The sequence below is a fragment of the Syngnathus typhle genome, linkage group LG9 (assembly GCF_033458585.1).
Source record: "Syngnathus typhle isolate RoL2023-S1 ecotype Sweden linkage group LG9, RoL_Styp_1.0, whole genome shotgun sequence".
NCBI classification, from domain to species: domain Eukaryota; kingdom Metazoa; phylum Chordata; class Actinopteri; order Syngnathiformes; family Syngnathidae; genus Syngnathus; species Syngnathus typhle.
The window spans coordinates 7502497-7529856 of record NC_083746.1 but is presented as its reverse complement, the minus strand read 5'-3'; the positions used below and the strand labels follow the sequence as shown (position 1 = coordinate 7529856).

At 43.2% G+C, this 27360-nt stretch overlaps 1 protein-coding gene and 1 long non-coding RNA gene across 2 annotated transcripts in view; one reads left to right on the top strand and one right to left on the bottom strand.

Annotated features, from left to right (window-relative positions):
- The window catches only part of LOC133159994 (uncharacterized), a 55810-nt gene that overhangs the window by 7108 nt on the left and 21342 nt on the right, over positions 1-27360 (bottom strand). Inside the window, exon 2 of the long non-coding RNA XR_009715781.1 lies at positions 7794-7916. This is a non-coding gene — a long non-coding RNA (uncharacterized LOC133159994). The remainder of the gene's footprint in view (positions 1-7793; positions 7917-27360) is intronic.
- Positions 3738-26081, top strand: LOC133159990 (neuroligin-4, X-linked-like). Its single transcript, XM_061287475.1, has 11 exons — positions 3738-3832; positions 3925-4094; positions 6936-7035; positions 7892-8758; positions 9561-9713; positions 11609-11794; positions 12691-13141; positions 13992-14205; positions 17472-17596; positions 21559-22168; positions 23281-26081. Exons 4-11 carry the CDS (start codon positions 8287-8289, stop codon positions 23686-23688), a joined length of 2619 nt encoding a protein of 872 aa, XP_061143459.1. The 5' UTR covers positions 3738-3832; positions 3925-4094; positions 6936-7035; positions 7892-8286; the 3' UTR covers positions 23689-26081.

The following is a 27360-nucleotide window of genomic DNA, read 5'->3' as shown; positions in this document are numbered from 1 at the left end:
TTGTATAATGCTTGGCTTGTTTCCGTTTTGACTGAGAGGAAAATCCTTTGGACGCTCTTGTTGTGTTGTAATCTTAATTTGCTCAACAAGCCTGCAGAGAAGCTCTGATAAGACCCTTTTTATTTTCACCAGTGAGGCTCCAACGTTCTCACAGCCTCCAGGTGCTGACGATCGATACTCCTCTCCACTGGCCTTAATATCCATTTAGCTTCAAGTGTGGTCACAGCATGTGCACCCAAACTACGTCCAAAATGGCATAAAACTAACAACTTCTTTCCTATGACTGGTCCTCACTCACCTCTCTTAATTGCTTTTCTTGACGCCATTTGCTTCCCTCTTTTAACTCGCTCGCCCCTCCCCCTCCTCATCTTTTACAACAATCTCACGCTCTCCATATTTATCTGAGCTCAATTTGGAATATCCCCCTCTCCCTTGTTCCTATCTTGCGCATCCCTCCATTCTATTGCTCCTCCGCCCTCGTATTGGCCTGTCCTTTACTTTCCAATCTCGGTCTCCTCTCCTCCCCCGCTGATGTTGTAAGAAATACCAATAAGCACCGCTGCTGTTTGTGTGTGTGTGTGTGTGTGTGTGTGTGTGTGTGTGTGTGTGTGTGTGAGAGAGAGAGAGCTCCCAAAGCACCGAGCTCTATGTGTGAAGGCTGTCTGCACCACAGCCTCATAATCTCCTGCAACCTGCATAGCTGCAGCAACTACGCCAATGCTGAACTGCAGGAGAAATGAGCTTTGAGCCTTGCTTGTGTGAAAGCTCTCTCTCACACACACACACACAGACACACACGCCACTACAGAATTGTTAGTGCATGCAGAGTAGGGTTTTAAAACTCTATCCCTCCATTTTGAGCACTATGAATGAATAAATAGGGCAATACAGAAATGACAGGTTTGTGATAAAGGAGGCAGTAAAAGGTAAATCATTTGCAGTGGTGTAGAAATTCAATGAATCAAATCATTTGACCTCATTGAGAGGAGAGCCCCAAAGATGGAAAATAAAGAAAGAGTTTTTCAGCATGTAGACATCCCTGATTTATTTTGTTAGTAAATTAAATTTATTTTTAAGTGTGTGTGGGTTTTTTTTCACATGAGCTGGACCATTTTTAGAAAACCCAGAAGATGGTATTATGGTAATGCTCCATTAGTGCTTTTTTTTTTTTTTTAAACGACAGTTGAAAAAAGTAACAAGCCCATTTTGACATATTCCACTTTTAAGTTTTTTTTTTTCAATATATAGTGAGTTAAAAAGACGTCATCATAAATAATTCCTTAGATGCACTGCATTTATACTTCCATTTCCCACCATTATTAGTAATTGCATGGTTCGTACAGGTTTTATTGTAGAACTGTGGTCAGCCCAGCATTTTTTTTCTTCCATTTTAGATTTATCAAGAAGAAAGTCCATCTGAACAAGACTCATACATTTACAAGCTCTGCCCCACTGCTATTAAGGACACTGGCAGCAAGAATAATTGCCTTCCTATTGCAGCCACAGGTTCCGTTGGTCATTGTGTGAAAACTAACAAGAAACCTTCAATTTATGCTCTAACGTAGTCAAACAGAAGCATCATAACCGGAATGAACCGGGGCGGCACAGTGGTGCACGTGGTTTGCGTCGTTCTGCTTTTTGCAGGTTCTTTCTCGCAATTCCAAAACACGTGACGAGTTCTTTGAGGAAACAAAGTGTGGATTTGATAGCAATCTCTTTCCAAGCCATTCATTTAATGAACATGTTCAGATTCACATTGAACATGAACATGGGATGAAATGAACATTTGTAAGATCGGTACATCTGACAGAGTCAACGTGTCCTTTTTTTAACTCTGAATAATAAAATAAGGATTTATAGTGTTTTGGAAAAGAGTACAAGCTGTGCTGGTTGAATCATTTCAAATGTAACCTTTCTTCACCATTTCTTAAAAACAGCATTTATCGTGTAGCAAATCATAGTAGAACTTGAGAAATTTATGAAACGTACTAGTTTATTGATTTCCCCCTTTGAGCATTTTATGGGGAAAATGTGAATGTGAACAAAGAGTAAAAAATCAATCAGTGCCAAGAAATGGATGGTGTTCAACTTTGGCGCTATTTAGACAAAAACATTTGAAAACTCAACGTTCTGCCTTGAACTAGCAGTCACTATAGCCGCAGTGACTAATTACAGCTGATACTGCAAAATCTTCCCAGCCAATCTACAGAAACACTTAAGAAGCCACAACTGAGAAGCCGAGAGCACATTTGTGTCCTCTTTGTTTTGTTTTCATTACGGCCCATTCAATAACAATTAACGCTGATTTAATGTTTCGGTATCAGTGATGTACCACTTACTATTAATGCAAAATCCATCCTATCCAAGCACAGAATCTATTGTTATACACTTGATTTCATAAAAAGCAGATGCATCTGCAACAACGCAGGTTCATAATCGCACAAATCCATCATGGCAAGCTCAGATATGACAATGAAACAGTGCCCCTAGTGGAGGGTTGCTTAAACAACGACTTGTGAAAGGGACTCAAAATTCTGCAATATGCATGCCAGACCAGTAGATGGCAATAGTTAGTACATGTCACTTTAAGGTTAATGAATTAAAAATTACAGTTACTTATTTGCAGGTGCTTGGAAACCCTCAAATCAGTATTAACTATTTGTGTTTTTTGACTGACACTTAACCTCATTTGCTGTGGTCTCTTTTTGCCCCTGTTGACAAATCATTTTGTGACAAGTGATTTGTAAATAAAAGTAAATAGATGTGAGCGCTCAGCCATATCCTATGATAAGGGGAATGAAAATACTCCAAAAGTGTCGCTGGGCCGGTGAAGCGTGGGCAGGAAAATAGGCAAGAGGAGGAGAAGCTCTCAGACAGCCCTGTTGCAGGATGACTGAAATTTAATTGGCCTGCTCATGACTTAAATAAGAGCTCGTGTCAGGAGGGTTTGCAGGAAATTGAGACCCTGAAAGAAGACGCAACTACCCCCCCCCTCCCCCGCCTTCAATTTGTGTATCGAAAGAGGAAAAGGAGACAAAAAAGAAAGTTGTCTCATTCTGTCATCACAAATGAAAATTGAATTGGAATAATATCTGTTCATTCTTTTGAAATCTCTTTTTGTTTCACTCATTCAAATATGGCAGGATTGGTAACAACAATCTTTTCTATGAGTTTCAAATTGCATGACATTTTAGTAAGAACCTCAGTCATTTTTGTTTTGGGATTTCCTGTTTTGTTTTTTTTTGCTGCCATGCGGCGACCTAGTCATAAACTCTGAACTTCTAAACTTAACATACCTGCAGGGAACAACAGGGGGACTTGTATGGAGGGAGGGAGGGGGGGGGGGGGATCGCATAAAAGCTCATTCTCTCTCTCTCTCTCTCTCTCTGGTCTGAGGGAGGAAAAAGGCTAAATAGAAATAAGACAGACTCTCCTTTTCTGTTCCTGAAGAGGTCACTATGCACCTTGGCATCATTAGTCAAAGTGATCAGGAGCTATTATTATTATTATTATTTTAAATAAACTGCACTTACTTACTATCCACTTACGTATGTCCCACAACAAGTGCATACATATGTAGCCCTCACAAAATGGCATGCACATACTCTCCTTCATAGGTGAGCATCATTGGATCCGTGGCTGCACGCTGCATCACTGTCCAATCGCATTTAGGGGGAGCACCAGAGAGAGGGAGAGAGAGGGAAAGGGAGGGGGGGGGGGGAGTCAGCAAGGAATAGAGAGAGGGGGAGATTGATCGTTCGTCCTGGGCCTCTCACATCCCATCGGAGAAGCACTTCATTTCTCAACAGCCACGATTCCGTTTGGATTACAGGTTGCGAGGATTGCGGTGATTTTTGGAGGGTCTCTTTTGAGTAGTTTTTCATGATTTGGTGTTTTTGTTTGTGCGTGCTGCGGGGTGAGCAGGTTACTCATAGGGGACGACGAGCCAGCAGGCAGCATCAGCATTAGAAGTCACATCTCCAAATATCCCATCCCCGGCCGCGTCGCGCTTCAGCCGCGGTGGTGACACGCGGTGCAACAACGCGGACGTGCGCACACATTCCGGGCAGGTCTCCAACGAGCGCCGGTTGCAGGTTTGTGCATTTTATCTCATCAAAATATCAATCCAGCTACTCATTGCTTATTTTGAATCCCTTTATGGTAATCAGTATTGGTATTTTTGTTGCGGGAATGCGGCGTGCGAGGACGCCCCGCTGTTTGCACGGTGGCAGGCTGCAGGGGTTTGTCCTGATAAATGGAGCGTTATTCAGCAGCGTGCGTGCGTGTGTGATCACCACTGGAATGTTAACTAGCACCTTGGACAGCGCACCCCCGCGCGCGCGCACTCCTCCGCCGTGGTGGTGTGCTGGTGGGAGGAGCGAGGCGGATCACCTCCACACTGTCATGTCCGTGCGTGCGCGTGTGTGTGTGATTAGACTGAATTGATGTTGCACTGTCTGGGCGTCTGCGTGTGTTATAATTCTGCCTTAAGGTCTGGAAAGAGTGATAGCAGCTGTATGCATCCATACGTGTGTGCGTGCGCGCGCGCGTGTGTGTAATGAAATGGAGAAGGAGTTTGTTTTCGCCTTTGGAAGAGAAGAGAGGAAAACCTGCACTTGTGCTCGGGGGCTTATGGATAGCCCCCGTGTGGGACAGAGATGGAACTCAAGTGTGTGAGTGTGAGAGTGTGTATCCAAATTATAAGATGTGCGCATTGCTGAATGCTTGAAATTTATGTGCAGTACATTAGTCAGAATGTATTCCAAATGCGTTAAAATTCATTTTGTTGTACATAATTGTACACAAAACACCATAACATGCCAAGTCCAAAATGTTCTTTTTGTACATGTGTTAAAAAATGAAATACAGTAAAAAAGTAAGATGTCTCTATAAATAGCCTGCAGCCTGATAAGAGCCTAATTGCTGCCAAAGGGGCTTCAAAAAAGTACTGACTGTGAATACACTTCTATTTTTAACAAATGAGTAAATATTCTAATCATCTTCTTTTTCACCTTGACATAGTTGCAAGCTGTGAATAGAATTTCATTAATTCATTCAGGAAAAACCAAACCATGGCTCCCAAATTAAAAAAATCGGAATAAATGATCTCTCATGACATCATGCAAATCTTGCCCGCATGCTCAGTTCAGCATGTCCCAGTACTTTTGTTCAGCATTCTCAATGGCATGTCTCCTGGAGATGCTGCAACGCTGATCCAGGCATGAATGTCGGTTGCCACGTGGGCGAATGAGCGTATAGTAAAGATGGAGACGAACAGTAGGTTAGGGTGAATGCTAACTTTACCTGCTAGCAATCTTGCTATTAACTTGATAACTTCTAAACATGTATTATCAAAGGTAGTTTGTGCAACATTTTAAACTGCTTTTATTTCTGCCTCCTATTATCGCTTGTTTCACTTTAATTTTGATAGCGGTTAACTTATTTTTGCACGTGCGTTTCAGTTCAAATAATGTGTAAGCTGCATTATGGCCCATCCATCTTAGAGAGTGTTAGGTCCGATGCCACTCTTATTTCATTTCTAAATCTTTGGTGTGATTTTATCAGGTTTGCGAGATCCTTTATGCTGGAAATGCCTGAAGCTTACTTTTGGCACTATTTGTTCACTGACTTAAATATTATAATTTTATTATTGGTGTTACATGTCATTGTAACCTTATCCGGATAGGAGCTTTGGACACTTGGATGGGAGATGACAGGTTAGCTTAGCTTTGTTAAGGGCTTTGGACACTATGCTGTAGCTAAAGCTGCATAAGTTCACTCCATTTACCATTTTGAGAAGATTGGGTTTTTAATTTGTTGGACTGTGAAGCATCTTTTTCAAAAGTACATTAAGTAACCAATTTGAGTTCATTCCGTACAAACAGTATGAACACTTGGGCCTACTATATGACTGTATTTCAGTGTTGGCCATCATGTTGGTATTTGGGGAGGACTTTTTTGAGGTGTTGGAATTGGAAGCATTTTGCTACAGTTTTAAAGGCCTCATTTGCCAGACTTGTATGCAAGAACGGCTTTGGTAAGAATCACCTGCAGTGATAAAAGCACATTTGAAGTGGGACTGCTGATTGTGTTTTTTTATGTAAATGGAGCTTTCTTTTTCCTGAAAGTTTTAGGATCTGGTCTCCATTTTTTTTGGCTTTTTCCCTTTCCAAAGAAACTCCCAAAGGACTTTTGTTTTTTCTACTCATTTTTGCTAGCGTATGTGTTTAGTTATTTTAGCCAAGGCAAGGCAATTTTGTTTATGTTCCTGCACATGTTACGTCAATGCGGTTTACACAATTAAAATTAAATTTAAAAGCAAGGAATAAATAACATTTATAAACAAAGTACACGGGGGAAAAAGGCAGCTTTCTTAAATTACTGAAAACAGCATAGGGTGTAAATAAAATCTATTTCTTTAGTGATTTAAAATCACTCAATCATAACAATGAAAAGAAGTTCTAAACGTGGATTTAAAAAACGTGTCTGGTGCGAGCAGTGTGCACAGATGGATGCAGCTGATTTTCAGAATAAGACTTTGCTGAGTCGCCTGTAGCATGACTTAAAAAATTGCCTGTACAGCTATGATGAGTTTTATTCTGGTGCCAGCCTGACCCTGGTGGAGAGTAATTAAATTCCTATAATTTCCTATGGGGAAAGGTTTGGAAATCCCAACCTTTGTTTGACCTTCTACTGACTACGTGTCTGTGTATGATAAAATTAAGTCAGTGTATCTGTAATTAGAACTGTACAGTACTGGGGATATAAACACCGTGTACATGTTTGGAACAGACGCATGTGTGTGTGTGTGTACGCAGGCTTCCGAACACCACCGGGGTCAGGAGCTCATGTGTGTTCATGGTTTAATTAAGCGTGTGACGTGACTCTCCACCCTCTCAACACTAACTCCCCCACCACCACTGTGCTCTCCACAGGGTCTTGGGATGCGTGCAGCGGCGTAGCAGGGGAGTGACATATGTCTGCAGCTCACACACATCAGACCCGACACATTGACACACCAGTTGAAGCTGAGCAGTGAGCATGAACGGCGGCGTTTTCTTTTGCATATGTAATTCTATTATGGCTGTGGGGAGTGTAGTATATACAGTATATAAGTGCTCCTTTAATGCTACCATACAGTGGAAAAGGTCAACTAGCATCTCCGTAGCAGTGTGTTTGTTACTGTATAACTACAAACAGTGCTGCAACACATGTAGACTTCATATTTTTGTAAAGTATAATATAGTCAATGGCAATTTTTTACATAAAAAATGCATTAAAAATGATTTGCTTGTTTGGAGGAGGCTGGAACAAATTAATGGCTTTCCTAGTCATTTTGATAGGAATAGATGCTCTGATATATATATATATATATGACGGTCCTGGACCAAACCTTGCTTCGTTTTTTTTCACAATAAATACTCAAGTATATATATATACTATATATATATATACTATATATATATATATATATATATATATATATATATATATATATATATATATATATATATATATATATATACTTGTTTTGAGTTATGAGCCTGGTCAAGGAACAAATTAACTTGTGCCTGAAGACACTGCTGTGCTGTATTGGAATTTAGGATTTATGTTGTTGGTTGATAATAATAATAATTAGTAAATAATGTTCCTTTGACTATAACAAAAAGCTACATAGAAACCCCCCAAAAATCTGAGAAACTGACAATTTTGCAATTTTCTTTCTTTCTTCTTTTTTTTTCCAAAGCAGTGCGTGTGTGTGCGCGCACGCAACATTTTGGCTTGATTCACACCTCGATTCCATTGACGAAGACTAATGATGTCATTCTGTCCTTTCCTTTCCTCGTCGTTGCTCCCTCCTTTCCCTCCTTCTCCTCTTCTTCTCTTGCAGGAGGCAGTTTGGGCTTGTCATGGGGCTGAGCGGAAGGAGAGAGTGACAGAGGAACAGTGATGCTACTGTTTACATAAGACATTCACACTCACATACACACGCGCGCACACACACACACTCAAATGAACACACACTGGAATCGCCAGTACAGGACACACAAACATTTAAACACACATACAGACGCAAAGGGAATGACGCCAAGTGACTCACCACACACTCAGAGGCACTGAATGACACACACACAAACACACACACATACATAGGAGGGAAAAGTTATTTGCAAGGGTCGGGGTGTGTGTGCGATGTGTTTATGGGCCAAGCTGCATGAGAGTTCCGGATACCACTGAAGGCTCGTAAAGCAGCATAAAACGGATATTGCCCAATCTCCCGTCGCCATGCCCGAGCCGAAGAGGAGAAGACAATCTCCTCGGCATGTCTCCTCTCTCCTCGGGCTTGTCTCCTCACTGCCCGCCATCTGCCTCCTCCACCTCACCCTGTGTGCCGCCTACTCGTGGGCCCAGCAGACGGTGCCCGTCGTGTCAACGGCGCAGGGGCGCATCCGAGGCATCCTGACCCCGCTGCCATCCGACCTCCTGGGCCCTGTCATCCAGTACCTGGGGGTGCCCTACGCCAGACCCCCCACCGGCGACCGGCGCTTCCAGGCGCCCGAGCCGCCCTTACTCTGGCCCGGAATCCGGAACGTGACCCAGTTTGCGCCCGTGTGCCCCCAATCGCTGGACGAGAGGAGCATGCTGGGAGATATGATGCCCTCGTGGCTCACGGCCAACCTGGACATAGCGGCCACCTACCTGACCCACCAGAGTGAGGATTGTCTCTACCTCAACATCTACGTGCCCACAGAGGAAGGTAATTAATGTATTTAAATGCCGCCAACGCCATGCCCGATGTGAATTAGTGTCAAGTGCGGTGGTTTTCAAAAAAAACCAACTTTTGAAACAATATCAAATGTTTTGGGACACCCTGTATTTTGGCAGTAGAGGCATAGCTGACTGCACGTATAATGGAGAGTCAACATGTGCTGGGGTTGAGATGTCACTGGTCCAAAAATTACAGTAGCAAACATGAAATGGCAAACAAATTACTTCAGGAAGCGTCCCTTTCTATTTTCACTTTTATGATTGTTAGGCATGCTGCAAATAAGTCACCTTGCCTGTCCCATGATTGAAGGTTTTAAGACAACCCCAGTTTGACCTTGAAACAAATCATTTTAATTCCTTCTATTTCCTGTATTTTTATTTTTTTTTAAATTTTGGAAATGAGCGTGCTGGGTCAGATTGTGCCCGACTGTAGCGCTTCCGCTGTAATTCTTTGCTCGGCATGCACGGGTTGTCGCTTAAAAAGCAGACACCTGCGCCAGTTGCTGTGGGCTTTGCGCCTCTACTTGTGGAGGCAAGTGAGAAGGACAAAGGCGCACTCATGCATACATAGTAGCTCATACATGGTGAGCACTTACACACGCACACACTGCCATTTCTCCATCACCAGCAGGAACACTCTCACATGCCTCCATTTATACCCACTTGGAGATAGATTAAGGTAAGCAGGTTGGCATCCACCTGCGTGCCGATTGATTAGACGCATGCAAACGGACGAGAGGCCTGTCACTCACTAGCATACATAAACTTCATCCTCTTACTTCTCCTGACAGACATCCACGAGGAGGGCGGACAGAGGCCCGTGATGGTCTACGTCCACGGCGGGTCGTACACAGAAGGCACGGGCAACATGATGGACGGCAGCGTGCTGGCGAGCTACGGCAACGTCATTGTCATCACGCTCAACTACCGCTTGGGCGTGCTCGGTAAAATAACACGCTACTCAGAAATGACAAGTGAAATGGTATGTGTGGATTTAGAATCAAATTTGTGTGACCAGAGCATTTCTATTTTGGATGTTCAACACCACTTTTTGTCGGACCGACACAAATTTGAATATTCACTCTGAATACTCGGGAGAGTTAATACTTCTCGCATTTTAGATACGCAAAATTTCATTTAAAATTTCATAGTGCAGCTGATGAATTGCCAATGCACTATAGCGTTAACTACTGCCGAGGAGGACAGAATCAGATATTTTTTGGGTATTAGTGTTTGATATTGGCGGTTTCCACGAGTACCCGATACCATTATATAAGAGAGGTTTAGATATGAATCTCAGTTTGTGTGGATTTTGTTCTCATGCTTGTTCGGGTTCCCTCTTGGTAATATAATTGTTTGTCTATACGTGCACTGTGAAGTGCGGCATTAGTTTAATCGCGTATCGATTAGTTTGGGTCCGGGGGCATCTTTGACAGCTGAGGACTTTTGAGAAAATTTAGATCTGTGCACCCGCACCATGTGCTCATTTTTTCTAAATGGGCATACTGTCGGTATCTTCATAACACATTTGTTTGTATGCAAACAATGCATGTTGACCTTTGCCAATTTTTCCTCCTTATTTACCACGCTGCCCTTTAGAGAGGAGCAACAGCGGTGCAATTACCCATGATACTATTTTTGGTTTGCTAATAACATTGCACATTCGCTGAATTACAATTAACAGGATGACGGGCACTCGCTTTTTGGGGTTGACTTTATATACTTTTAGTGTGACCTTGACTTACAATAATAATTATGACATAATTTCCGCCCGCTACCTCCACAATGTGTTCATAAAGTGAACATGTGCTGACACAGCATGTTTTATCCTGACTCATAACCACGTTCTCATGAAGCGGTATTAAAATTGTAATTAAAAAAATGTATGCGACTCGCATTTATGTGCTCAGTTTCCTTAAATAATTAAAAGCATATTTTATATTCACGCTCTGAGTGCAGTTCGGAATGCAAATCATTAAGATAATTTCCTCCAGTGCGGAAAGCGCATATCTTTGCTAAGATGTACAAGTCCAATGCTCGTGCTCGTTGAGTTAAAATATTCAACAACAAAAACTGAAAAATCAAATGTAAGTGACAAGTAGCGATGAATGATGAATGATTATTAAGCGTTGATCCCAGGCTCTGCACATATTAGATGACAGGTTTTTCCAAAAGCTTGGCAAGTGGCCCCAGCCATTTTTCTTGTGCAAAACCTTGTTCATTAGGTTTGTTGAATGACTTGAATTTTAATGACTATTCAGGGCTACCAAAATAGTCATGTGTTTGTTTTAATCATCTCCATCTTCTGTGTTTACGCCGCCTTTATTAAGCTCACCTGCATCATCATCATCCATCATGGCGGGCGGAAGCGTCCGTCCTCACTCGTTTTTGTTGGATGCATGAGGTGAGCGGTCGGATGCAAAAACACGCAGTTTCTTTTTCTTCCTCCTAATTGTAATCAGCTGGAACTTGAGCACGTCTTGAACACTCTTACAAAATTCCACTGCTGACCTAGATCTTGCCATGAACGCATAGAGAATATTCAAAGCGACCTAAAATTGGAAACGGGCTTTAATTGGCCATTAATATGCTTCTTGTTTGAGAGGATTACCGGTGGGTTAGAAAATGAATGAGGTTTACTTTTTTTTTTTTTGTGCTTTCGTTCCTCTCGCATTACACTCAGAGCTTCTGAGATGATGAGATATCTAGTGCACTCTTTAAACTTACGCAGGGATGAGTTGAAAGCAAATTAGAAAAAAAACAGTTACATTTGTGGCTTTACTGTATAAACACATTATTGACTATGATTACTGTATTCACCTTGTGCGTGCCTCTGCAGGATTTCTGAGTACAGGGGACCAAGCGGCCAAGGGGAACTACGGCCTGCTGGACCAGATCCAAGCTCTGCGGTGGGTCAAGGAGAACATAGCGGCTTTCGGAGGAGACCCAAACAGGGTGACTGTGTTCGGGTCCGGAGCTGGAGCTTCTTGCGTCAGTCTCCTGACTTTGTCTCACTACTCCGAGGGTAAGGAAGAAACTAAAGTTGCAGTCACTACTGTTTTCACCGTGTTAGACAATATTTTTTACGAGTGGTACTCAAATTAGATTTTTTCTCTCTGTTGATTCTGTAATAGTCAAACAAAAATGAAACGTCATTTCCATTTAGATGTAAATGAATAGTTGATAATCGGTACAGAGTCCTGATTCTCTCTCTACTCTTCTTTGAGCGGTAAACTTAGAAAACATGATCTTCACTTTAGCTTTGGAGCCTTCAATCTAGGTTGTCGCTACCGTTGGCATAGCGGCAAGTCCCCGTATATATCGCTGGGCCAACCAAAGCACGTAGCGACGGGACGGCCTGGTATACATTATCTGTATACGGCACCCTATAAGCTCTATGGAAGGAGAGAATCATTGCGCCTTGAGTTTGACTCACAAACCCTTCGGGTGGCTCAGTCTGAAGAGCCGCATTATTCCACCCGTTTAATTATTAACCTGTTTGTCAGATGCAAAGCTGTATTGTCTGAGTGTTCTCCATTTACTTACTACAAGAGGGCAATTATCCTCTGTGCATGAATGTATCCTTCACTCCTATGGGGCAAGAACTTACTACAAGTCAAGGGTATGGGCTTAAAGTTGGGGTTTCAAAACTGGGTATGCATTTCAAAATAGTATTTGGTTTTTAAATTGGGGTTCTAAAGTTTCAAATTCACTCCTGGATTAAAGTTAGGGTGAGGGTTTCAACATGCAAACCTCACACAGGAAATTCGAGCTGATATCAAACTGAGCCTTGGAGCTGTGAGGGAGACATGCAAGGTAGATTTCAAGCGGCCCCCCCTTGAGCCCCCCACCCTCAGTTTGAACTGCAACTGCAATAAATGCATTCTTCTCACTTCTAATTTGTCTTGCTGTCCGCCTCAGATTTGTTCCACAGGGCCATCATCCAGAGCGGCAGCGCTTTAGCCAGCTGGGCCGTCAACTACCAGCCCAGCAAGTACGCCCGACAGCTGGGGGAGCGGGTGGGCTGCGGCATCGACGACAGCACCCAACTAGTGGCCTGCCTCCAGGGCCGCAGCTACCGAGAGCTGGTGGAGCAGCACGTCACGCCGGCCAAGTACCACACTGCTTTCGCCCCGGTGATCGACGGTGACGTGATACCGGACGACCCGCAGATCCTGATGGAGCAGGGGGAATTCCTCAACTACGACGTGATGCTGGGGGTGAATCAGGGCGAGGGGGTGAAGTTCGTGGAAGGCATCGTGGACTCAGAGGACGGCGTCACGGCTGAGGACTTTGACTTCGCCGTGTCGGACTTTGTGGATAGTCTGTACGGATACCCGGAGGGGCGCGACACGCTCAGAGAGAGTATAAGGTGAAGATGTTGAAACTTATTAGACAATTCAGCCTTGCAATTTGAACACAATCTGAACACTGTTACACCTCTATTTTGCTAATTAACCGCAAAGTCCATGTGATCGGGGCAATTGATGTCCAATGACCAGACACATTTAAAATGCATTAAAAATAGCACCCTGATTTCCCTCACGGCAATTCTGCAGGGCATGCGGCTCATGATTCTATCCCCAATTAGATACGTGCACAGTTTCTGAAGTCACGCACTACAGTGCAATTACGGTATATATAGGATTTGGCTGTAAAGCAGTAATGTATGCATAAAAAAGGTAAATGAATTGTCCCGCAGTGTCTTGATGGAGCTCTTAACTTCAAACAAATCTAGATTTTGGCATTTGAACCACTACCCCAATGACTATTATTCGATCTTAATGATTCTGATTCTGATAAATGAGTCTTCTCGTATCATAAATTAGGATTCCACTTTGATTCGTCGAGGTCCATCAACCTGTCCAAGTTCTGATGTTTTCTTGATATCTTATTATAGAAGCTTAAAAAGGAAACAGCTTTATAATACATTAGCACGTCATGTCTATTTTGCTTGAGAGCTAATGGATCTTTTTCCAACGGTAGTTTGTTGCAATCACGTTGCCAAGCAACTGTTGGAAAATGACGTGCACTTGGTCCTTCCGTTTCCTGCAACATGTGACAGCTAGTATACATTCGTTTGTGATGACTTGAAGCCATCAAATTTTCTAACTATCAATTGGCAGACACCAAAATCCATGCTGTCACGTAGTTATTGGTGATTGATGATGTCCTGAATTGATTGGCTAACATGACACGCCTTTGGTGTTTCAAATCCAAAGGTTCATGTACACGGACTGGGCCGACAGGGACAACGCGGAGACCCGACGGAAGACTCTGGTGGCGCTCTTCACGGACCACCAGTGGGTGGCTCCGGCCATCGCCACGGCGGATCTCCACGCTCAGTACGGCTCACCCACCTACTTTTACTCTTTTTACCACCACTGCCAGAGTGAAGCCACGCCGCCCTGGGCAGATTCCGCACACGGCGATGAGGTAAGATAATACTGTTAATTAAACTGTGTCCTTAAATGGAACAGATTTTCACCGATATGCATGACATGGGGGTAGCATTTCTTTTTAACTGTGGTCACAAAATATTGTCGGAATAATGAGAGTACAAAATATTAATTTGTAGCAGTAAAAAAAGCTGTGGACAGTTGGATCAGCAAATCAAGTACACCATCTGTGGCCAGAATAAAAGCTTTACAACGGACGAGGACGGTATGATTGAAATTTGTTTGAGGCTGGGGATGAGCTACAAGGACGTTCCAAAAAGCGTGCCAGTCTGTGTCATTTCAACTCACTATTTGTCAGGTTGCTTCATCAGTGGCAGTATGACCTTGCAACTGCTTCGAGAGAAAATATGCTTACACAGGAGTCCAAGTTGTTCAGAGGAATGATGGGAAGTCAGTTGTCAAACTAATTTGTCCAATGTTAGGCTTTATGATTGTCATGATCATGGAAGAACTGATCAATTGTCGGTGAACATATGTATGACTTTGATTTGGATAACTACAGAGTGGTGTCATGCTTTTGAGTTCTTCTGTATGTGATGTGGAGCACTGAGTGAAGTTGCAGACAGCAACGTTAGCTTCACGGGGTAAACCGGTTAGCTTCTATATGCTCCTGTTTGATGTTTGGTATTGTGTCAGAGTCGATGTGAAAGGCGCATAAGTAACATTTATTGCCACTACTCACTTGTCATGTCAAATGTTATTGTTTCTAATTGATTCTTATGAGAATTTATAAGAAGTTCTGCTATAATGATTGACATGTGAGACGGTCCGATGATTGATACCAGCCATATCTGAGGGAGCACTTTTTGGAAATCAACCAAATCAAAGTTTAACTGAACAATAATTGAGGACTATATGCTTTAACTATCTTTCTGCAAGACTTTCCGGCTGGGTGTTAGTAGCTCGAAGGCAGAATGTTAGTAGCTAATGGAGATGGACTGCGGCAGCATCTCCTCCCGCCCACCTGCAGGCCGCAATCCTGAAAGCGTGCCGATAAGGCCGACCCTGCGCACACACAGCTTTCTCCTCGTCCTTCATAAAAATGTAGCTCTTTGTTTCGTCGCTCTTTTACGACTCCATTAAAATGGACTGCGCTTCACGGGGCGGACATGCTAATGTTAGCATAGCTGTAGCTAACGGGTTCTGATGTGTGCTTGACTGCTTTCTGGGGTTGATCAACATAAATCTAGTAACAGAGGAGAGGTGCTGCGCTGGCGGTTGCCTGCGGTAATAATCACGCTTGTGGAAAATTTTATATATTACAGTGATAATAAAACTGGCAAACCGCAAATCTCTTGTGAGCAGTAGCACACTGTCAGCCACGCTCAACCCACAACGTGGAGATTGGATTTTTTTATTGTCGACACCAGACTGAGGATGTGTAAAAGATTAACGGTTAAAGCGATTTAAAAGATGCAGAGAACTATTGGAGACTTTTGAAGTGCTACTATTATACCTAACTTGAATGAATGATATAATAAAACCAACTTCACTTTAAGAGGGGCTGACTCATAGTATTAATTAATAATATAACGTGGAAAGTCCATAGTTGAACTTCACGGTTGATTTGATTTGAAGTCCTTAAATAATTCATTTGTTACAACCTACGTTAACCGTACAATATTTTAAGTAACACGTTTAAAATTCTATCATAAAATTAAAACCAAGTAGAACTATTCATCCTTTGATGACACATGGCATACATGTAATAGAAAAATAACAGGAAGGCATATAATTATAATATAATATAGTATATTATATATATACATATTAGAGATGCACCGATCCGATATCTGGATCGGATATCGGCCCCGATATCAACAAAATAGATGGATCGGGTTTCGGAAAATACAGCCGATCTGTGAGCCGATACTTTCCTTAATCTATTGGGACGCGGGCTACGTCATACGTCAGCAGCACGTGTGCCGCATGCCACGAGAGTTTTCTAAACAAACGCAAACATGGAGCGAACGTTCGCTTCTCTTCCCCGGGTTGCTAAGCGGACGTCAAACCCTGCGCGTTCGCTTCTCTTCGGGTTGCGAATGGGACGTCAAAGGCTGCGCGTTCGCTTCTCTCCCGAATGGGGGGGTGGGGGGGGGGGCATAGGCTAATCGGATGTCAAACGCTGCGTGTTCGCTTCTCTTCCGGGGGGGTGTTAATGGGACGTCAAACGCTTTGTGTGGCGGGCTCCATCTGTAATGTTTCTCTATACCATGAGAAATAACTTGACAAGACGACCAGGTTTTAGGGAAGCAGTGAGTCAATCATGTATTGATGTTCGTTTCTTTTTAGCCGCAGTCTCTCGTAGCTACAACATGCCATCCGCCCGCCATACCTCTAGCTCCACCCCCCAGTACGGGTAACCACACAGTCCAAATACATTACACCATCAAGTGTGGAAACTGAGAAGCTGAGCTCAAGCTTCTTGTGCGGGCCATATTCAATTATGTTTTCAGAATTTGCTGCGGGCCAATAAAAACTGGACCGTTAGTTTGGAAACCCCTAATTTAGAGCAAAGAACTGTGTAGTCTGCCTGATGCCATTGCCTTTGGTATTTTCTGTTCCACATGTAGAGTTATGTAGCTTGTTAAGTCAACCATAATATCGGATCGGTATCGGGTATCGACCGATACGCAAAGCCACGGCATCGGTATCGGTATCGGAACTGAAAAAGTCGGATCGGTGCATCTCTAATACATATATACATATAATATACTTATTATTTAAGTTTTACGTACCTTTATAATTTGTGGGTTGACAAAAACCCCACAAATTATAAAGGTACGTAAAACTTAAACTAAACAGAAAATTTAAAAAAAAATCAATACCTATAAAAACAAACAAACCTGCTTTTAAAATTAATTAAAATGAACTGAATTTAAAGAAAAAAGGTCAAAACTATCTCTACTGAAAAATCCCAAACGATTATAACTATAATCCATATATTATATCCATATACACTGAAATACTCCGTGTCAGTACACGGTATGTGTACTTCTGCGCATGTGGGGCTTTCGGAATAGTAGGACACGGCCACAGTGGCCCAAAATGATTGGAGGCGACCTGTCAAGCTGAAGATGAGTTTAGCGAAATGACTTTCAGCTCCCTGAAGCATGAAGACGCGTCTGCCTCCGCTGACACTGTGACATCACATTTTGCTATGAGTCATTTAAGCTTCGGTTTCCTGTCAAGAGAACCCATGTAACCTGTCGCACTAAACTCGCTCTTTGTGTGTTTGCCTAGGTGCCGTACGTGTTTGGCGTGCCCATGGTGGGTCCAACCGATCTATTCAACTGTAACTTCTCCAAGAATGACGTGATGCTTAGCGCCGTGGTGATGACCTACTGGACCAACTTTGCCAAGACGGGGTGAGTGGTTACAAAAGCCCGTTTGTGTATGGGGGGGGAAGCGTTGATTTGCCCTCAGAGGAGATGTTCTGTCTTTTAACTGACTACAGCAAGAAGCCAAAAGACAAAAAGCACAGCTTCAGCATTCCTCACGTCTATTTATATCATCCCTCCAAGACACCCATTTGTAATTTGTTTTCTTTTTTTAAAGCTGCAGTGCGGAACTTTGCTAGCCCCGTTTGGCCAGACCACTGTTGCTACCACGCATGGGCATGTTTACTAGAAACCATTTCCCCGTCTTAGCATGACTGAGAATCAAAGTACGGTGCACTTTTATTTTGAGCGGATATTAAATAGAGCAGCGTAGAATTTGACTGGTTAGCATGTCTGCCTCATTGTTGCGACATACTAAATTCAATTCTAGATTTTCCCTTGGCACTCTAGCTTCCTCCTACATCCCAAAGACATTCATGTTATTGCAGGTAATTGAACACGTTAACATGGCCAGTCGAGTCAATAGTGGATAATAATGTGTAATATTGACTTTCTGGTGAGTCTCAGGTTGCACGAGCAAAACAATAGTCTGTGAACGTGTTGTCTTATTAACTACGCATCCATTTTCTATAGTATAGTGCTTGTCCTCCTTAGGGTTGCAGGTGAGCTGGAGCATATCTCAGCTGATTTTAGGGTGAGAGGCCAGGTACACCCTGGACTAGTTTACAGGGCACGTAAACCAATATCCACACTCACAACTGGATCATTTGGAACTCAATGGATGTATTCTAATTGGAATGTCCGGATGTGATATTCAGATTAAAAGATGAACAGCCCTAAAATGTCTACCATAGAATAGAAAATATGCCCAGCCAATAAAGATAAAAAGAAAAAGCATAATCATCAAAAAGTAAATTGAAAATGATTTAGCGTTGTGATCACGCTGGTTGCGTGGGCGGCACAAGAGCAAATTTCTTCCATGAGACAAATAACAGAGCCAAGTTTCCTGCTGCCTTTGCTCATAAAACCCAAACACCTCCTCACATAAAGTCACATTTTCTTTGTGGCACATCAGGCAGGAGCCAGCGCACACGCAGGCCCACAATGTGCACACTTTTCATTGGACAATAAAACGCCGCCACGCCTTTTGTCCTTGCACAGTACGTGACAATACGTTGTCGATTCTGCTGCCCTCACACTTCACATACGACAACGCTAAAGCCTCCAAACGAAAAGACGCACTCTCCAGTCGGGACGAGGTCTTTCATAAACACACCGGTACGCACGTCATGGAAGTTCAATGAACAGCCTGTTCTGACAATCATTACAATGGAACCTCCAAAGCTGAAAACAATCGGTTTCACATTTTTATCAATATCATATTTTCTATGAAGCAGAATGTCTCATTATATTGGCAGATAAGTCTGCTTAGATTTAGTTTATGTTCATAATTCTATGTTGACGCATGATTGCATTTTCAAGTTTATTTTGCCTTTTTACGGTTATTTTTCCACGAAGCTTAAGTTGAACTCCAAATGGTTCCACTGCATAAGCAAAAATACATTATCATCATCTTCTTTCTCGTCAAGCCTCGTAAATCTGAACTTAAAGTCATCCGGAAAGGAAACAAAGGACTCTTGAAATGTACGCAGTGATTTAAATCCGCTGTCACCACAGCACCTTGAATCTTTTCTTTGAAGTGCGACTGGGGGAATCCGAGCCGCCTTCTCAAACCACCATAAGATTTCACTGATGAATGAAATGAGATGCCGTCATTCCCGCCTCCTTTATAACGTCAAAATGAATTGCCACTTGCTAAAAAATGCTTCTCCAGATCCAGTTCAATCAATTCAAAATGAAAGAGTATTAGTGGCCGAGGAAACTCCAGAAAGACTCCGCATGAAAACGTTCAAAAGGTGACAAGAGGGCCTGATAAGAAGACCTTTTATCTCTTTGCTCTGACACCACATAGGAGATAAAAGCATTTGTTGAGAATGGACCCTCTTTCAGTGCTCCTTCCCAGTAATTAATTCATCGGAGGCTCGCTCCATTGAGACCCTCTTGCGCTTTACACAGAGCCTTGCCGAGCGGGCCTTCAACTAAATCTCAGTGGCACGTTGCTAAGTCAGGACATACACAATTAGAACAGTGTTGACATTCACAGTTGCATGCAGACAGAATCACACAGATTCCTTCCCTGACAGAAACATGTTTTTTTTTTGCTCTTCTTACGAGTATGATCATTGTGGTGTTACTTGACAATTGACTGAAAAGATATGCAGTCGCTCTATTGATTGTAAATGATGAGAGAAAAGTCCTGAGAGGGCGTGGACAAGCTCAGGCAGAAAAAGTCTTTGGCGGCTCTCCTGGCATTTGCTAATGTGAAAACATATGAATGAATGAATAATATTTGGAGTCGTTTGATCACGCACGTGTTGTTTGACTGGGGTGTTGATTGATTGATTGATTGAATATTTATTGATCCCCAGGGGTGGGGAAATTCAGGCCCCAGCAGTATCCATACCACAGAGTGGGTATACAAAAAACACACAGATGGCATGAGCGCAACTCAATAGGCTCTCACAAGGCTGCCACACAACGGCGCCACAAAGAAAGTCAGAAAGTGCACAAGATAAAAGCCATCAAAGCAAATCAAAGCTAAAAGACAAAGGAAAAAAAAGCAACAGCGGCCACCTAGCACCCCTCAATACAAGAGAACACCCCAAAACACACAAAATAGCCTCCACGGGGTCCATCGACAGGTGTAAGGGCAGTCCAGTTCAACGGCGCCCAATGGACCGTGGTGGTGAATCGGTGAAAACATCACAAAGCAGGCAAACGTGTGAGCAGCGTCCCGGGCACCCTGTCGGGGGACGTGCAGATGGCCACCACGGGGCTAGCATGGCGAAAGTCGTCGGTTCCGACGAGCACGAGGGAGCGGACTCCCAACAGGTGTTGCGGCTGCAAGGCCAATGCGAGGGACCCGGTCATCACTGGTCGGATAAGCAGGAAGCCGTCGTAGAGTTACGCCGGCCTCGACCGATGATCCCGGTCCGGTCCCAGGAAGAAAAAATAAATAAAATAAAATATCCGATCTGAAGAGGTACGGTAGAAGGCACCAGCATCGCCGAATGGACAAAAAGACAGAAAGAAAAAGGAGAAAATAAGGAAATAAAGAGGAAAAGAGAGAACACTGCTGGGAGGCAGCCACTCACGGCGCCATACCAAGAGAGAGACTAAGTGGATATTTGCCATGCCTTGGTGGAATTTTAATAGAGAGCGTGGTTATTCAAGTATTAAAGAAGCATGTTTGGATTTTATTTGCTGGGCTATTATTTGGAAGGTTGCATGCAATTTTTCTTTCATGTTTTCTTAATTGTCATTATATAATTATGCAGCGCTTCCTTTTGAGTTGATATTTTTCTTCGGACATTGGCCCGTCATTTCAATTAGACCGCCCAAGCCTAACAAGATCTTTGTTATTGAAAGGAGCACGGAGGTGCGGTCAGGACAGGAAAGTGAAATGAAGGTCTATTTTAATTCTACAGTCCATGGTGAGGATAATCGGTTCAGATGATAATGTCATTTCCGAAAGAAACAGGACCAGAATGCAACTTTCTGAGACTTTTGAAAGTCAACCAAGCAGATATGATGCGGACGTTTGTCATTCTCATCATTTGCTCTGTAATTACACGAATCAATGGCAACTCTTTTTGTCTGCTCCACTTTGAGTGAGTCATCAGTGGCATATTTCAAGAGCTGTCCTAGGATGACTTGGTTGATGCTTGGAATAGAGCACTGATAATAATAATAATCTTTCTTGCGAGACTGTGACGTGTCTTATTTTCAATATGTTGGGCTTTCTCCATTTTCAACTTTTTTTCCTCCTAAAAAGAAATAAAGTCAATACTTTACTTGGTCATTTGTTTGTTGCACATACTCTGTAATGGAACCAAAATACAGCTAATACGTAATGTCTCCCTTTCCAGGGACCCCAACCACCCCGTTCCTCAAGACACCAAGTTCATCCACACGAAACCGAACCGTTTTGAGGAGGTGGCTTGGTCCAAGTACACCCCGAAAGAGCAGCTCTACCTCCACATTGGTCTGAAGCCCCGTGTCAGAGACCACTATCGAGCAACTAAGATCTCTTTCTGGCTCCAACTGGTTCCTCACCTTCATCACGTCAACGAGCTCCTCCAGTCGGTGTCCTCGTTTACGCACAGCCCTTCCCCGCAAGACGACACCCCTTATTCATACACCAAGCGCCTCTCCAAAGGATGGCCTCCGAGTAGCACCCGTCACCCGGGGTCTCAAGGAGGTACGCAACAGCCTCCGGAATCCGCTCTGGGACAGGGCGGAGGTGAAAACGGAGTCCACGTCGCCAACGAGGACTATTCGACGGAACTCTCCGTAACTATCGCGGTGGGAGCGTCGCTGTTGTTTCTTAACATCTTGGCGTTCGCCGCTCTACTCTACAAGAAAGACAAGCGACGCCTGGAGCATCGCCGACCACGTCCGCTCCCTCCCCCACGACGAGATATCACGGCCGCGGATGTCGCCGCTCACCTTCAGGGTGAAGGACTCATGTCATTACAGGTGAGTCGGCGTTTTTTAAAATTTTTAACACCACGTGAAAAGTTCACGTCTGTGTTCAGTGGAACGATTTAACCTTGATCTCGGCTTGGCTTTCTGTCATCATTCGTCTCGGCTTGCGGCTGTTTGTCACAAGGAGACAAGCTGTCTGGGAGAAAAGTCACATTTGGTTCTGATTTGTTTCTGCTCTTCTTCTAATCTGCTTTTGCATTGAAGTGACAAATTTCCGTCACTCAGTCATAAGACCGCAGCTCCGTCCTTTAACCACTGCGGTTGGTACCTCAAGATTACCAAAAATAGATCAGTCTTGCAAAGTACAACAATCTGGAGCCAGTGGCCACATAAAAAAAACGTTCAGAAATGCGATTAATTAGACAATATCATTGGAACCAACACAAAGCCATCTGAGGGTTTTTGGTGCATGAGGATCTTTATGGTCCTCTCGCAAGCGGATCAGCTGCCATCAGAGCGCATCTGCAAAACATAGCTTGCCATTGGAGCGAGAATGAGTGTGTGTGCGCGCATGTGGTGTGTGTGTGCGCGTGCGTGTTTGGGCACATGTGCACGTGTGAGTTGTGTCCAGGTGCCTCACTCAGTTCCCATTCCAAGTCATCTGTGGACTATTTGGCCCGTTGTTTGCTCTGTTTGTTGGCTCACACGTGGTGTTAGCGAATGCTAAATGCCACATTTCCTTTGGAACTGACGTTGCGGCTCGACTGCTTTTGTGTCCTCTTTATTTGGAATATCCGCTTTTATCCCGCGTCTATTATATTCCCCGCGGGTACGTCTAGTGTGACAAATTAAAATCTCGCACAGTCTCTTTTTATCCATGAGCACGTTATCGATGTGATGTTTGAGTTATTCATAATCGTGACTGCGGGAGGAAAATGGCAGGAGACGAACACTACATTTATAGACTTTACATTTTCTTCCCTGATTGCTTTTAGGTTTATTGAAGACTGTTTTTTTTTTTTTTTGAGGCCTGTGATCAGCTTGACTGCATTAGTGGCATTCTTATTCATTTGAATGGGAACAGACGATTTGAGATTTCTTGGCTCTCTGTCGTAACTCCGCTTCGACCGCTTCGGGTTTAACGTTCGGCTCGCTCGTTGCAGGTAAAGCAGCTGGAGTCGGACGCGGCGTCGGCGGACGAGCGGAACAACACGCACCACCATCACACCCTGGACACGCTGGACGCTCTGGACGGCTTGGACACGCAGGACATTTACAGCACCCTGGACACGGTGCGCCTCACCTGTCCGCCCGACTACACCCTCACCCTTCGCCGCTCACCCGACGACGTCCCCCTCATGACCTCGCTCACCCCGGGCTCGCTCCCCGTGACGCCGGGCTCGCACCCCGTTACCCCCGCCACCCCCATGACCCCCATGACGCCCGGGTCGGTGGTGGGAATGAGGATGGGCCATCCCCACCAGGGCTACACGCACCACAGCCCGTATAGTAATACGCACTTGCCGCATACTCACATCTCCACGCACACGCACTCCACCACGCGTGTATAACCGCAGCAAGAATCTTGCCCCAAGCGGGACATAATTACAACACACATGCTTATATACAAACACACATCACACACACATACACACAAAACGATAGGACGCAAATACCTCTACTAATGACCCTGCAGGATTGTTCCAGATGGAGAGACATAGCAGTAGGAGGAGACAACAGCTGTGTGAGAGCTGATGAAGGAGTAGAGATGCACGGCAGCTTTGGAAACGTTCGTTCTATCAGGAACGGTCAGCGGTGGACTAACTTTTAGGTCGTGCAGCTTAGGGAGCGATCGAGCAAACAAAAACTTTGGATATGACTCCGCCTCCTGGTTCTGCGACTTGTATCTTTCTCTCTGACTGGGAGCGACTTAAGTTGTAAAAACGAGCGAGAGACCGCGAGACGTCCAAAGGATGTCCAACTGAACAACCTGTAAAATGTGAATGTAGCACTCTTTTTCTGTTTTTCAACAAAAAGAGATCTGCCGCGGAACAAGGTGAGCTGAAGAGAACATCAGCAGGAGAGCAGGAGGGGAATCTATATTTAAAAGAAAACAACCTTAGCTGAAGGCAATGTGAGATTTCGACTTTACCGAGAGGGGTATATCGTACCGGCCCTCCAAGATGCTCCACTCGAGCGAGCGTCAATCTTACCAGCTATTTGTTCAACTACTGTAAATAGAATGGAGAGATGATCTATTATGATTTATAGCATTTACTTGATCTTGCATTGACTTATTTAACCACATTATTGCTTTCATTTCCGATATTACTCTATTATTGTATAGATGTCCCGAAGCAAGGCTGGTTATATGTCTCGCTCGCTCACCTACTTTAGTATTTAAAAGGCTTCATTTGCTCTCCGATATCATTTCGAGGTTCATTGTAATCGTCTCGGTATATTTGTTTTGTCGTCGACATTACGGGACACCGTCCCGTCGACCACCGGGTGACGAGATGGTATTGTGTAGATAATGCAACATTGCTAAGATGACTGAGCACCAGCCAACCATTAACGCCGCTTGCCCTCCTTCCCCTTCGTTCGCCCCGAAATTCCCAAAATGTTCAATGCAGTTATTTTCAAGGCTGGTTGTTTGGATTCAGAGGTGTTGTGGAAAAAAAGACGAGCAATCCAAGATTCTACCTCCACTGCTCACACCAATAATAAATGATCAAAAATATCCCTTAGAAGAATAATTACTAAAATAAAATATGAGGGTTGTTGTGAGACATTTTTTTCTTAAATTCATATTTTCTTAGTAAACACTTCGACACGATTGTAGTTTGTTCAATTAACTTGTGTGTTTATCCAACATTATAAAAAATATTTGCATTAAATTTAAAATATGATCTTATCATTCTGATAAGAAAAAAAAGGAAAATAACTAAAGCCATTCATCCATTTGACACACTAGTCCCCCTCATAATTATTATTGATAATTGTTATGTGGCCGTATATAGGGCAAGGAACTGTAACCGTACAATTTCCAGCAAATCTGAAAATTAGATGATGGTTATGCTGAACTATAATTAAATTTAATGACAGAAATGTATCTTATACTGGTATATCATCATTTTTAATATGATAGTAATAAAAACGTTTTCTAATGTCCTCAATAATTTCCTGGGATTTGAATTTTAAACTTCCAAATGTTTCAACAAGTGCTCTATAAAGGCTCCAATTCATTTCACGTTCATCTTGGAAAAAGGAAATCTGTCGTTAAAGTCAACGTAATCTCATGTCGTAAAATGCATTCATAACATTTAAAACACCCTTGCAAGGGATGTTTCTGAATGACATTGTTGTTCTTTTAGTCAGGCCTCATCTTCTTGCTCTAATTTGGACAGATTTTGGATCTTATCCAGCTGGATTCACACAGAATGCTTAAGGGCTCTTTTGTCACTTTGCGTCACCGCGTCACGTTTCAAATAAATAAATATCAGTCCATTCATATCAAGCAGTCACATTGCTAAAATGACGCTGCTCTCATAGCTGCCACAAAAATTGACAAAGGGCCAGCTGTTGCACATTGGAAAGTTTGCCAACCTGCATTTTCACTTCACTAACCCTTTCAACTCCCATCCTGTGTTTTCCGTACGCTCCCTCAAACCTCCATTGTTCCGACTCGGCCACTTTGCCACAATGTTTCATCCTAAAAACAGACTTTAGTTAACTGGCATCTGAACCACCGCAAAAAAAAAAAAGTAAAATTGTAGCTTGCAAAATAAGAGCTTTTGCAACAACAACAAAAAAAAATACAAAATCTCATTGAATCAACAGTGAAACGGGTGATTGAGAGAATATTCTTTTTCATATTGACCACGTGGTTGGCTAGATTGTGTCAAAGCATAAAACATTTCTGCTGCATTTTTGAAAAATAAAAATATCAATATTTTACAATTTATGAGCAATTCAAATGTCTCTTATGTCATGATTCGAAGTGTAAAACTCTTCCCGGTTCGTCTGTTTTACACTCTACCGTAGATCTATGCATGCTGTTTGGCCTGCAAGAGTTGCAAGGGATGTCAACGCTATTGATGGCACAATACTGAAAAAAAGAAGTGCTGACTTGCACAAAAAGGTGAATTATTCAGCCTATCATCCGCTATAAATCGGACTAATTATTTAAAAAGGCCCATAGCTCTCACATAACTTCCACTCATATAAAAAAAGGCAAATAAAATCCACCAAATGCGGGAGAGGTTGCTGGAAATAATGGAAGCACAGCAGCTCCTGCCAGCTGGCTGAGGAGACCCGGCGAGATGTTGAAAGAACCAAAACCATGGCCCACTTCCAGATCAACAGACCTCTTCGGCATTGTGCGCTTGACGCTAATCCCATTAACTCCATCAAACCGGCGTTAATTTGATTCACACAAGGCGACAGTTCAATTGGAGCCAAGTTCAGGTGATACCGTCACACACCAATGAATGCATTTTTTCGGGGAGTGGGCATGGCTATCTTAATAAAGTAACTCGCAACTGCGCTAAATAGCCAAGTTCATGTTCAAGGAGTATTTTTAAGGTGCTTAAGGTTGTAAAGCTAGTTGAAGTGGCGACATTCATTTTCAAAGAGAGTTTGTATCAAGATAGTTAGCATCAAACATGAACTTTTAATTAACTTTGGGGGCCACATGAAATAATGTGGTGTGCCAAATATAACCCCACCCCCATCCTTGAGTAGCGCCCGTGCCTTCGAGTTTTTTTTCCGCCCCACTCGCCTTAAAGAGAACAAGAAACACTGTGAAGATGAGCCTTCTAAATATGTGAAAATTAGCCATGCTAGTGTTCCACATAACAAAGTGTGACATTGTGTCCTCTCCTGCTTTCCAACTCGCCAGAGGGGGTAGCTTAAGAGAAACGAAAACAAAAGAAGTGGGATAGTAAAGCCACAAATAAAAAAGGAATTGAGGCAGAAAATATTGAAAAGGGAGGACAAGTGGAAAATGCAAGAGCAATGATAATGGGATGTGGGAGGAGGGGGGGGGGGCAAATGAGATAATGTAAAGGACAGTAAATAAAGGATGCATGCTAGGAGGAAAGCGAGAGCATAGATAGGGAACTCATTAAGGAATGGAACACAGCCTGCTTGTTTATTGGCTGGCCGCCTCCTTGTACTTAATCACTCCTGTTCGAGTCTGTCTCACCCACGCATACACACGCACATATTTCTATACACAAATA

What these genes read in the sequence shown, in the direction of transcription:
- LOC133159990 (XM_061287475.1), top strand. Translation starts at nt 8,287, where the DNA reads ATGCCCGAGCCGAAGAGGAGAAGACAATCTCCTCGGCATGTCTCCTCT. An exon ending in CTACCGCTTGGGCGTGCTCG is followed by an intron (nt 9,714 to 11,608) that starts GTAAAATAACAC and finishes GTGCCTCTGCAG; the next exon opens with GATTTCTGAGTACAGGGGAC. An exon ending in ACGCTCAGAGAGAGTATAAG is followed by an intron (nt 13,142 to 13,991) that starts GTGAAGATGTTG and finishes TCAAATCCAAAG; the next exon opens with GTTCATGTACACGGACTGGG.